Raw genomic sequence first — 13785 nt, forward strand, 5'->3', positions numbered from 1 at the left:
ATCCGAGCTACAGATCTCTGGGTGCTGGGAAATAGCTGGAGATACAGCCTGACGTTAGCAGCATAGATCTGAAATCAGCAGCAACCTTTCTAGTGAGGGATCAACAGTGGGTTGTGTCCTAATTAGCCACCTGCTTGCAACTAGTTTTTGACTCCCTGGAAAGAACTTTGCATATAGATTTACTTCAAAAAGCACATTGAATGCCCCTTGTGAACTGTGGCCCACATAAGCGAAGGTCCGCTTTTCCCTGCGTGTTCCTGTGTGGCAGCCCCACCATTTGAGTTGGCCGACCGACTCAAAACATCAGCTAGTCCTCCCCTTCCATGACTGAACAATCTGACCTACCCAGGGATTGGTCAGTGTTATTGTCCTGTTAAAATACCGTTCTGGCAGTCGTGTTATGTTATGATTGTTATTTGCCATATTGTTATCATGTTCTATGTAACTATTCTACGACATTTTATGTAAACCACCCAGAGCCATATGGAAGGGTGGTATAAAAATCTAAATAAATAAATAAATTTCCACCAAGGTCTCTTTTCAGTAACTCCACTGGCCCATTCTGCCACTGCCTGAGCTCAGGCTGGTTCAGTAGTGACCTACTTTATTTGTTTCTATTTCCTAAGATTTCTAGGGTGCTCCTCTCCAAAAAGGTCTCAGTACAGTTTACAACAATGAATAACTTTACACACTATAATCACCCTGTCAAACCATCACCCTACCCAAGCTACAGGTCCCTGGGTATAAGAGATAGATTTCCTCCTCTGGTCCCTTCCTCCCCAGCCACAGGACCTCCACCTTCAAGGAGTTGAGCTTCAGTCAGCTTTGTCAGACCTAGTCCACCACAGCTCCCAGACACTCGGCCAACGACTCAGGTAGAATATTCAGCCACCCATTCCTTAACAGAGAGAGCTTGGTGTCAACTGCATATTGGTGACAGCCTAGCCCATCCATCTGGATAAGCCAGATTAGAGGACACATAAAGATGTTTAAAAGAATCAGCACCTTGGTCCAACTTTCTTTGCAGGTCATCTGTCAGAGCAACCAGCACTGTCTCCACCCCGTGACTGGGCCAGAAGATGGATTGGAAAGGGTCCAATACCCAAACTGCATGCATATAAGCTACACAACTGACCTTGGTCCAACTGTCTTTGCAGGTCATTAAAGAGCAACCAGCATTGTCTCCACCCCATGTCTGGGCCAGAAGATGGATTGGAAAGGGTGCAATATTGAAACTTCATCCATGTAAGCTTTTAATTTGACCACTGCCTCCTACTCAACCACCTTCCCCCAAAATGCAAGATGAAAGATGAGGCAGTAGCTGGCAAGGTCTTGCAGGCTTGTATACCGATTAGCTTCCCAGAAGTCAATGGGCTCACACCCTCCTAGCTTCCCAGTGAGGCTGCAAAACAAAGCTGTTCCAGAGAATTTGGGGCAGTCTGAGCCCAGCCCCTGCTGGCTGGGGCATAAGCTTTAGTCTTCTTTTTAAAGCATCGTTTTAATGTTATTGATACATGGAAGAGCCATGCCTTGGGTCTTGGGATATGATAAAGGCATGCATCATCACGTGGATGGACAGGGCTTGTGAGGACAGTTGATTTAGATCAAGGATCTCACACCTTTTTCAGCCTGAGGACATTTTTGGAATTCCTATATGGAAGGGTATATCAGGTAGGTATAACAGGGAGTGAGGTTGTAATTCTAATAGTACATCTGCAGCATTTCAAGCAGAAACTCTGTTTATCAGGACTCCCTTTAGTCTGAAGAGCCAATCAGAAGCCCTGCTGGGCTAAAGATCTACCTAGCTCCACCCACTTTCTAAAAGCATTGTTGATCACCAGGAACGGGCACCTGTATTCTTCAGTAATATCCGGGCTCTCTCGGCCTCACCTCCCTCACAGGGTGTCTGTTGTGGGGAGAGGAAAGGGAAGGCGACTGTAAGCCGCTTTGAAACTCCTTTGGGTAGAGAAAAGCGGCATCTAAGAACCAACTCTTCCTCTTCTTCTGCTATATATAGAACTCCCACCCATTTGAGAAACCCTTCTAGGGCCGTCACGAAACCCCAATGTTTAACGAAACCCTGGTTGAGAAAACCTGGCTAAAGGTGTCATGTGAATACTTACACAATGCTTCTGTTCTTTCTGGTGGTTCAGACTTCTAAAATCCTAATGCATTGATTACTGAATGTCCCATTTTAATGATTCTACTGACTCACTGTGTGTAATCTGCCTTGAGTCCCCGTGAGAAAGGCAGACTGTAAATAATGTAAATAAATCAATATTTACTTTATATTACGTGGTTTTTAATATGTTGTAACCCACCATTCATCACAGGGATGGGACTCCCCAATAAACAAACCTGTGCACCTAGCCCAGAAAATTCACACTAAAGAATGTGTTGTTTTTGTCCACAGCACGCTTTCTCAACCAGGTTTTCATGAAACCTTGGGGCTTGCTGACAGCCCTGGAAGGGTTTCCCGAATGGGCGGGAGTCAATTATTTTTTCAAATATTTGTTAAATTAGCTGAACATTTATCGGGTTATATGGCCATATATGGTTACGTTGATCCACTCCACTCCCAAAATGGTCAATGATGGCTTGGAGGGAGGGGTGAGGAAGGGCCCTGTGTCGGCTATACTTCCCAACCATATTCTACATCAGGGGCTGGCAGGGGCTCATGGGAATTGTAGTCCATGGACATCTGGAGGGCCGCAGTTTGACTATCCCTGTTCTACATAATGGTGCCACTTCTGGGGTTTCTCAAAACCTGAAGAATGTTTCAGGGGCTTCTCAGGTGTAAAAAAGTTGAGAAAAGCTGGTCTACAGCAACTGTGTCCTTTCTTGCTCTTTCAAAACAGTGATATAAAAACCCATCACTCACAATAATGTTTTTCTTTCTCACTCTCTGCTCTGTGTCTGGGAGACAAGTCTGGGCCAATTTCTCCATCCCGCCTCTGGCAGAAGTATGGAGCTAGCGTTTCAGATCCTCTACCCAATCCCCGTTGCTTCCCAGGCAAAACCCTACTTTCTTCCGTTAAGATCATAAGAAATATAGGGGAGGGGGGGGTCAGCTCTGTTTGGACATAATTACACTTCATCAAAAGAAGCTTTCTTCATCTTCCATGCGTGAAAAGTCTGCAAGCAGTTAAGTCTGTCTTTTCTTCCCTTTTTTAAAAAATATGAAAATTGCTATTTGGGAAGGTAGCCAAAACTGAGAAAGCCAATATAGTAAAACCGTGCACACGCCCTTTGTTTTCCTTTGAAGTTTCTTAAATAAATATGTTGGGAGTTTGTAAAGCACACTATCATTTTTCGGAGATTTGACTCATATTGATCAGAGAAAGCTTCGCATCCATGGGGAGCGGGGAGTAAGAAGGCGGGGGGGACACACAGGGGTCCTTTAGATACGTACTTTGTTTCCTACTGTTTAATAAAAAAAATGCATTGCAGGTTTCAAATGAGTTTCAGAGCACATGAACTGCTACATCATATTTCTGTTCTTTTTCTGTACTCGTTATGGGGAGCCACTACTGTATTTCCCTCGTAGGCTGCCTACAAATGGGAGCCAAAGAACCTTCAAGCCTAATCAATCACTATGAAGACAAAGCAGAAATGAACTTTAAATACCAGGGAAGCTCGCAAAACAGAAAGATAAATGGCATACAGGGCTCACACCTTATCCTGGAGGGCAGTGAATTCAAATATTTTATATCAAATTACCTGTGCACAGGAGTCGTTCTTTATTATGTATAATTAAAAGACATTTAAAATGTACATTGTTGGCTGCATTCCTAAAATGAAGGAAAACATTCACGGGGAACAGTCCTTGCTGAATCTTTTGTAGCAAATCGTTATAATAGTACCGATGGACACCCCCCCCCCCACACACACACACAACCTAAATGGTATGTCAGAATTTGATTCTGGTCTTTCTCACAACCCCCTGGCACAGCCTTGGCTTCTCGGGTTTTCCTGTCTCTTAACTGCGTACCTCAGAGCATTCTGATCTCCGTCAGGCCTACCTAGCTGTATTTTTAAAAATGATTCTAGCTCCTAAAATCAGGCCGTATACACTGAGCACAACTATGAATTCCTGGAAAAAAGAAAGGTTCCCTTAGATGTCCCCACTTACACAGTCACAGAAGAGACATGTACAGATAGAGAGAAGAGAATCCATTAGTCCTTAAAAGAAAAAAGGAAAAGCCTCTAGAGCAGGGGTAGTCAACCTGTGGTCCTCCAGATGTCCGTGGACTACAATTCCCACGAGCCCCTGCCAGCATTTGCTGGCAGGGGTTCATGGGAATTGTAGTCCACGGACATCTGGAGGACCACAGGTTGACTACCCCTGCTCTAGAGGAATCCAAAAGTGCTTATTCATTTGTTTAACTGTAAAGCAAAACATAAAACTTTCTCTGCAGATCCACACTTGTCAAGTAAAGGGCGGAAATAGGGTTACCAGGTTCCCACCCCCACCCTGGCAGGTGATGGGGGAGTACCGTGGCCAGATCCAAGCAGAGAAACTTCTAGGGATTTGAGGATGGAGCCAGGGGAGGACAGGGACCTAACTGGGGTACAATCTCATAGAGTCCACTTCTCAAAAGTACACATTTCCTCCAGGGGTAATGTCACCTGGAGCAGTGGTCCCCAACCTGCGGGCCGTGGCCCGATGCCGGGCCGCGGCTCCCTCTCCCCACCCCCCGCAGTAAAAAACTTGCGGTTGCGGCCCGGGAAGCTTCTTACTGCGGGAGGGGGGGGAGAGGGAATCAGGGCCGCGCCCGTGCATTGCGCATGGGCATCCGGGCCGCGCATGCGCACATGCACCATGCGCGGCCAAAATCGCGCTAGATCTAGTTAGATCTGAGTCCATTAGGACCTCAGCGACCAACCAGATTTGGGAGGCTTAAGCTTAACAACCTGAAGGCATAAAACGGGGGTTCAAAGGTGGCGTCTGTGGACACGCAATGTCCACGGTCACCCTTCCTGGATCCCACGTAGCATTTTTAGAAGGTAGGCAGGGCTGGAGAACTAAATGGCTGCGCAGATTTTTCAAAAGGTTGCTTCTGCAGCAGCTGCGTCCTACCACAAGAGCCACCACTGCCTGACCAAAGGTAAGCTGTGCGTATGTGAGAAAATTATTTTTAAATATGTTGATTTTAAAGACATCCTGTTCAGCTGAGCACCACCTCATTCTCTAACATTTTGTGGTTGGCTCTGCTCCCGCAGCAGCCATTTTGTAGTTTTGCCTACCACCCGGCAAGATGCCCACTAGGGTTGGCTCAAAAAACCTGGAGACCGCTGGCAGATTGTCTTGCTGGGGGAGAACAAAACGAACTTGCCATTATGGCCTCGTGCCTCATTCTAAAATACATGAAATCAGGTCCATAGCTCCGAGCACCAGCATAAGCAAGAAGGTGGGCTCAGAAAAAGAGGACTTCTAGCCTTTGGCCTCAGACTGGGGTAGATTCTATACAGGGACTGTGCACAGGAAGCTCCTGCTGAGCTTTTAAAATCCTTCAGATTCATAGAGTAAATAATCTTTTTAAAATATATATATAATCTCTATCTGAAAGCAGGAGGAAGAGGAGGGTATTATAGCCTAAGCCAATTTTAAATCCTGTTGTAAATCATACAGGTATGAGTAGGATTGCCATTTTCCGAGTGGGGCAAAAATCGACAACCAGTCAGCCACGAACATCACCAAGCCGAAAAAAGCTGACATTTGAACCACAGGTTTTTCCAATATGGACTAGAGTAGATCATATGCTCAAATATTTAGTAGAGAGATCTCTATTCTCAAAGTCAGCATCTCTGAAAGAATAGAGATGTTGCCACTAAATGTTTGAACCTATGGCTTAGTTGATATTGGGGGGGGGGGGATGGTTTAATAATTCCAATGCATTCAATAATACAAAAATATAAAGAGAGAGGATTTCAGAAGATTTATTGAAAAACTAGCAAGAAAGCCCATTGCAACCAGGCATGCAATGGGCGCTAAGACCCAGGGGACACCGGCAGGTGCAGATCTCTCTCTCTTTCTCTCTCTCTCTCTCTCAGCAGGAGCCATAGGAGGTAATCAGGGCTTGTTCATAGCAGGGAAGCAAGGCGGGTTTGCAGTTTGGGGCAGCTGTCTCTGTCTCTCTCTCTCTCTCTCTCTCCCTCACAGCAGGAGCCATAGCAGGTAATCCAGGGTTGTTTGTGGTTTGGCAGGTCTCTCTGTCTCTCTGTGTCTCTCTCAGGTGTTTGAGAACTAAGTGGCTAGCATCCAGGGAAGGAGGCCAGGAGCTGTAGGGGCAGGGCCAATCAGGGTGTGGGCAGCAAAGCTGATTGGCCCTATTCCAACTCGGACACTCCAAACTCGTTCTACCCCCCAGGCTGTTTCACAAATATTAAGAGAAACAATGGATAAGGATAAGGAAAGGACTACTGAGAAAAGTAGCTGAAAATGAGAATAAGTCCAGACCTCGTTCTAGCTTTTTGATGTAATAAAAGAAGAGTCTTGTTACAATCACAGCTGCTTACATCAGCCTTTTTTCAGTTTGGTAACTTCTAAGTGGTGGCTGGAGACCTCCTGGGATTACAATCAATCTTGAAGTAACAGAAATTAATGCACCTGGAGCAAATGGCCACTCTAGGAGATGGACTCTATGGTATTATACCCCACTCCTCTCCCCAAACTCCACCCTCTTTAAGCTCCACCTCCAAAATCTCTAGATATTTCCCAACCCAGAGCTGGCAACTCTAGGTATGAGAACCTCTGTAAGGGGCCAGGATAGTCCCACTAGTTGCATGCAATGAAAGACAAGAGATCACAGATCCCTGTGTCTCTTGGGGTGGAACTATAAAAAGATCTAATCAAAACAAAACCCATTAACAGCCCCTCTTCATAAGCATAGAAGAGGGTCAAACATACAGAAGATTGTTGTTGTTGGGTCAAACATACAGAAGATTTTCACGTTACTGTAATTAACCAAATATTATTAGCTGTTGACCTGATTTTCAGTAAAACAATACAGGGACGGGTGGTTCACACAGCAAATTGGATTCCATTAATGAGCCGTCTCTGAAGCGCTATGGTCATTTCTAACAATAATGCTTTCCCCCTGTCCTTTTTTGCCACAAAATCTCCCACGGACTTTTTTTAATGTTCAAAGCTGAGCGTTATAGCTCAATTTAGAACATTAAATATGGCACTTCAATGCTATAGCGCCGTCACTGAGGTGCCTTGAAGGCATTTTAAACTGTGCATCACGATGATTCCGAAGCACCACGAAGGGGAGGAAAACGACACTTTGCTAACCTGACACAAGTGGGTTTGTATGGGCACATAAATACATTTTGCTAGCAGCTGGTTATTAAAACACATCTGTCTGCAATGACAGGAAAAAATCCATTAGCAACCAGTTACTAAAATGGAATGCAAAGGCAGTTTGAAAACGGTCACAGTCTAATCAAGGAAGGTGCAGTGTGAGCCATACAAAAATGAACTAATATCTGTAACGGATTACAGTCTGACTCAACATAGTAATAGGATTGCCACATGATAAGAAATGTCAGTAAGTGTCTCTAAATGGGTGGCCACTGCGGAGCTCTTAACAACTAGAGTGCGGAAATCTAACTCTCTGTTTAAGCCAAGGGGACAAGAAAAGTTAAATTTCCTCCCCCACTATTTCTTTTTTCCCTTCCCTGAAAGTCCTTATGTAATGTAGTGGTGAGGAGTGTGGACTTCTAATCTGGCGAGCTGGATTTGATTCCATGCTCCCCACATGCAACTATCTGGGTGACCTTGGGCCTGCCACAGCACTGATAAAGCTGTTCTGACCGAGCAGTGATATCAGGGCTCTCTCAGCCTCCCCTCACTCACAGGGTGTCTGTGGTGGGGAGAGGAAAGGGAAGGCGACTGTAAGCCGCTTTGAGACTCCTTTGAGTAGAGAAAAGCATCATATAAGAACCAACTCTTCTTTTTCTTCAGTAATATCAGGGCTCTCTCAGCCTCACCTCCCTCACAGGGTGTTTGTGGTGGGGAGAGGAAAGGGAAGGCGACTGTAAGCCACTTTGAGACTGCTCCAGGTAGAGAAAAGTGGCGCATAAGAACCAATTCTTCTTATAGCCTCTCCCCTTTTCCCACTTCCTTCTCTCCTTCCGAGTCACCTACTGATCTGTTATCCTTGGCAACATTTATGATTAATCTGCTTCATATCCCACCTTTTCTCCCAATGAGACCCAAAACAGTTTGCATCATCTTCTTCCATTTTATATTCACATTAACTGTGTCAGACAGATTTGGCTGAGAGTGTGTTACTAGGCCAAGATCATCCAGCAAGATTCCATGGCAGAGGGAGGCTCTGAAATTGGGTCTCCTAAATCCTAATCTGAATCTCCGACTCAGGGGTGGTCAAACTGAAGCCCTCCAGATGTCCATGGGCTACATTTCCCATGAGCCCCTGCCAGCATTTGCTGGCAGGGGCTCATGGGAATTGTAGTCCATGGACATCTGGAGGGCTGCAGTTTGACTACCCCTGTTCTAATATACCACACTGGGTTTTGTGGGGTGGAGTTTGCTTGGTATCAAATTTCCTGGTGGTTGCTCTTGGGTCTGGAACTGATTCTCTCTCAAAGGTCAAAAAAGCCCTGGAAAGGACCCCACTCCCCTCAATTTATTGACTTCAATGGGCAATGCTGCTGTGGTTACCTAGCAACAGTAACTCAGGGTCAGTTAATTCTTAAAGCCACAGATGCTGCTTTTCTTATGGGAGGGTTAGCGTTCCCTTTTTAAGATTTCCAATTTTTCTGCAAACCTGGAGCTTTTCTTAGGTTTGCAGAAACATATGTCTTGTCTGTTCATAACTCTGTATATGGGGCAGTAAAAAAAGACATGCTGTATGGTTTCTATAGAACCTTGTCCACATGGGCAGTGTCTCTGTATGTAAGGGATCTTCTGAAATCTCCCTGCCATAACTGCTGATGGGAGGATGTTAAATCTGGCTAGCATAAAAGCCCCTGCGTAGTTGGGGAATAACAAGGTGAGAGAAATAGAATACTAATTTATCACATGGTGGAGAGATACCTAAAAAAAGCAGAGAGCACTTCATTCAGCATTTGAAATTCAAAATCTAATATTCTGCGTTTTATATATCGACGATGTTGCAGGTGCTAAGGCCAGTGAGTCCAAAGAGATGCCAAGCATTTGGATTTTTCACTCAATATAGTTAAAACTCCTGAATTACTGAAGACCCACCCCGATTGGTGGGCTCCATCTTTGGCTGCCATATTCACTATGAATTAGATATCTTGACAGATTCAAGTGTTGGTCTGAAGCAGCACAACAAAACAAAATCAGAATCCAATCGAACGCCTTGAATAAATCTTTGTTGGTCTTAAAGGTGCCACTGGACTCTGATTTTGTTTTGTTAGATGTCACACTTGTATTAATTTATTCTATTGCATGGGGACTGAGCCGTTCATTCAATGAATATAGCAGAAGATGGGCTGATTAAAGAATAAATTCAAGGATTTAAGACTTAATTAAAACCAAAGCAAGCCTTTTTGCTCTTGTCAGCAAAAGCCACTTTGCTATCTTTCAACTCTGAATCAGCAACGGGAATTTTAAAAGGAAATTCTTTTCGGTCTTAGTATTCCTATAAATGCTTCTTTATGATGGGTTACTCAATTTCTGACTAGGGAAAGCATTTCAGAAGGAGACAACTTAAAAGCAAAATCTTCCAGGACCTAGAAATTGAGATTCCCTTCTGTTCTGAACAATACTTGCCTCTAACTAAGCTAGCCACTGTTTCATTCAAGGAACTTTGTCCAATGTTTACCTGCAAGTAAAGCATGCTTAAGGTCAGGCTGAGAGGGAAACATAGAAATGAGTCTTTTTATCATTATCATATATTAAATGCAGTTCAGAGAACTTTGCCTGCATGTAAATCAACACTACTTCTTTGCAATTCCTCAACATCATGACCACTACCGCCTACTCACTGCCATCAACAACTTAAAAGCTAGCTCTTCTGTAAATATTTTCCCCAAAAGCTAGATCTTTAAATTGCCTAAGAAAAATATAAATAAGGGGAGGGAACCCTTTGTGCATTAGGACAACAGGCAATGTTTGCATGAGTAACAGAATTTTGGAACCCCATATTTATCCTGCAAATGAAAGGTTGAAGATGGTTTATTTATAGGTTAATCAGCAATTTTTAAGGTGGAATCAGTTTTTTTGGTCTATGGAGTTTGCCTTTATTTGTGAATTTTTTAAATTCAAAAAGCATACGGTAAAGATCTACCTCTTCCGCTTCGGCCCACGAATCGCAGGTCGTTAAACCGCGCCACCTGGTTCTTCATGACAGCAGAGGCGTTCCTCAGCTCTGCGGAATAATTTTCGTCATTCCCAGCCATGACCGTGACCACCGTACCATCGGGGACTTCTCCCAAAGCCACCACCTGCAACAGTAAAGACACAACAACAGCCTCTTTTGAATCGTGTGGCTCTCCATTCCAAATGTGAGGACCAAAATAAAAAAAAGGCATGACAACATGGAAGCTTCGTTACCCCAATTCAGACGAGAGGAAAACAAGGACAAACAACACTCATGATGGCTTCTCATTTCCACACAGGCAATTTGCCCTGGTTTCAATGCTGTTGGAAACTGGTAGGTTTTCTTCCCTGTTCCCACATAGCGTTATCACCTGTTACTATATGTTATCTGTATCTTTTCCTGTTTCCTGTAAACCACTCTGAGCTCTCGGGGAGGGCGGTATATAAATATACAATAATAAATAAATAAATAAAAATTAGGATTCATGCATTTCCCAGGGGTTTTCCTTGCTTTTCACCCATCTTTCCTAAACCTACTGGATGGCTGCCATATGTGTGTGTGGGGGGTGGGAGTTCAGACAGTCCTAAGATTGCCTGTTTCGGGTTGCAAAATTCCTGTCGATTTGGGGTACAGCCTAGAAGGATAGTTTGGAGAGGGGATGAACCTCAGTGGGAGTATACCCTCTTGAACACCTATTTTCTCCAGGGGAACTTCAGGCTGAAGATCACTTGTAGTTCTGGCACATTCCTAGGCACCACCTGCAGATTGGCAATTCTAGATTGTTCTGGTCCTGCCCACACACCAGCCATTTTCTTTGCCCTGGTTCCCCTGGACGCCATTTCCTACCACCAGCCACCACCAGGGCCTTTAAAAAAATACAGTACCTGAATATTGTTATAACAAAGACCGATTATGCACGGGGCAGGTAATCCGGGGTGGTGGCAACAGGGCAGCGGGGCTAATTCCCGATTGTGCATGACGCTGCCACCATCCCAGCCCTGCCCCAGTGGCCCAGTTGGCCCGTGGTATGCGCATGCGGAAACTACCACATTCCCTGTGATACCGCAAGTGCCATCCACAGCCCTCCGGCACCAGCCTCATGCATAATCGGACGAGGTCCACCTATGGTGTCCCTGCAGGGGCACCACACACCCCTGTCACCACCTTGGTGAGAGACCAGCATGCCACTCCCCTGCCATTGTGCAGTGGGAGCCCACTGCCCCCCACTGCCCCCCACATTGCAGCACAGTGCACCAGGCTCTTCCACTCTTGGTGTAGTGTGCACTGCGCCAGGGCAGTCCGCTTATGCCAGGGAAGGCCAGGCTCTTCCCATCCACACGGACCTGCCACAGGACAGGCCCCGTTGGCCCCTGCAGTGCAAAAAAGGAACACAGAAGAATCTGCATTCCCTTAGCACGGGACTATTGCGGGCCCAATCTGTGCCAGGCCCAGGAAGGTGCTGGCATGGTGGCAACTTCATAAAAAGGGATTAGCCCCGTGTCCATATGAGCCCTCTTCTCTCGGCCTTTTCTGCCCATGAGGAATCGGCCTCTGTGTGAAAACAGGGAGGGTTAACCTGGCTCTCTGCCTAACAGTTTAACAAATCAATGGTTCGATTCACATGAATCATACACACAAAAAACCTCTTTTTAATAGCAAATCAGATGGTGTACTCACAAGCCAACATATACAACGATTCTGACAAGAGTGACCTCAGCTGTTAATAGAAAAGCTTTCAGTAGATTCTGAGAAGTCATAAAGGAAGCCATCTGACAGGCAACCAGAGTGGGATAGGAAATAGTTTGGGGTGGCTACACTCAGGCCAAAATGTCAAACAGCACAGAGTTACTCCATGCTAAGCCTGATGAGTAACTCTCCATAGGAACACACTGTATATCTAGATCAGGGGTAGTCAAACTGCAGCCCTCCAGATGTGCACGGACTACAATTCCCATAAGACTCATTGGAATTGTAGTCCATGGACATCTGGAGGGCCGCAGTTTGACTACCCCTGATCTAGACCCAGGTAAAGCAGGACACCATGGCTACTTCCCACATTAGAAGATCAAGCACTTTCAGAAATTTGGTGCTGATGTGGCAGCATCATCACATGTTGGGTCTCAAGCCTACACATCATTGCCTTCTTGAACCAGTGCCCTGAACTGTAATAAGATCAGGATGTAGGAGATTCTTACTTTATTGCTTTAGAAAAAAGAAAGAAGAGTAGGTTTTTATCCCCACTCTTCTCAACCGTAAGGAGCCTCAAAGCAGCTTCCAATCGCCTTCCGTTCCCCTCCCAGCAACAGGAACCTTGCGAGGCAGGTGTGCCTGAGAGAGCTCTGAGAGAACTGAGACTGGCCTAAGGTCACCCAGCAGGCTGCACGTGGGAAGGAGTAGGGAAGCAAACCCATTTCTCCAGATTAGAATCCGCCACTCTTTACACCAAGATGGTTCTCAAGGTTAGGTTTTTATACCCCTCTAATGTAAGGAGCCTCAAAGCAGCTGGCAGTCTCCTTCCCTTTCTCTCCCCACAACAGGGACCTTGTGAGGCAGGTGGGGCTGAGATAATGCTGAGAGAGAACTGGGGACTGGCCCAAGATCAGCCAGCATGCTTCACATGGAGAAGGAGTGGGGAATCAAACCTGGCCTTCCAGATTAGAGCTTGCTGTTTTTAATCACTACACCAGGGGTAGTCAAACTGCGGCCCTCCAGATGTCCATGGACTACAATTCCCATGAGCCCCTGCCAGCATTCGCTGACAGGGGCTCATGGGAATTGTAGTCCATGGACATCTGGAGGGCCGTAGTTTGACTACCCCTGCTGGATCATGAAAAAGCCTGGTTCTAGTATTTGCAATCACAGAAATAAATCTAGAAGCACATGGCATGAAAGGTTTGAGAATGTGGCCTTGAGGTTATGGTATTCTGAGTTGTATTCATTATTTATTTCCTTCCTTCATTCCTCACCTTTCTCCCTAAGGGTGACCCAAAGCGGCTGATAATGTTCTGCTCCACTTTATCCTCACAACACCCCTGTTAGGTAGGCGAGTCTGAAATTGTGTGGTTGGCCCAAGGTCATTGAGTGAGTTTCCTGGGCCGAGTGGGGATAAGAACCTGGGTCTCCCAGACCCTAGTCAGACACTCTTACCACTATACCGCACTGTACCACTATACCGCACTGTCTCTCTTATGGCTTACAGTTCCCCTAGTGTAAGGGTGGCCTGGCAGGGCTTCATGGGAATTGTAGTCCATGGAGAGCCACAGTCTGGCTGTCGCTGCCCTAGTGTATCATGAGCACGAGAGAGGAAAAGAGGGGGAAATACCTAAATTTGGTAAAGATGATCAATATTGACAGATTCACCGGCCAATTTACTCAGAACAGAAGAAAAGGGAAGCAATCAGGAAGCAGACAAAATTATGTTGTCATTTCCCCTTACTGAGGGGGCTTCCTGCTGTCCAAATGGCAGGGG

General features: G+C 45.6%; 1 protein-coding gene across 8 annotated transcripts in view; it reads right to left on the reverse strand.

Annotated features, from left to right (window-relative positions):
* The window catches only part of RUNX2 (RUNX family transcription factor 2), a 317078-nt gene that overhangs the window by 193017 nt on the left and 110276 nt on the right, over window positions 1-13785 (reverse strand). For all 8 annotated transcript variants that reach the window (XM_077317537.1, XM_077317552.1, XM_077317570.1 and 5 more), the window contains one exon: window positions 10284-10440. In XM_077317537.1, the coding sequence (XP_077173652.1) occupies window positions 10284-10440 (157 nt within the window). The remainder of the gene's footprint in view (window positions 1-10283; window positions 10441-13785) is intronic.

This window comes from Paroedura picta, chromosome 1 (assembly GCF_049243985.1).
Source record: "Paroedura picta isolate Pp20150507F chromosome 1, Ppicta_v3.0, whole genome shotgun sequence".
Taxonomy (NCBI): Eukaryota; Metazoa; Chordata; class Lepidosauria; order Squamata; family Gekkonidae; genus Paroedura; species Paroedura picta.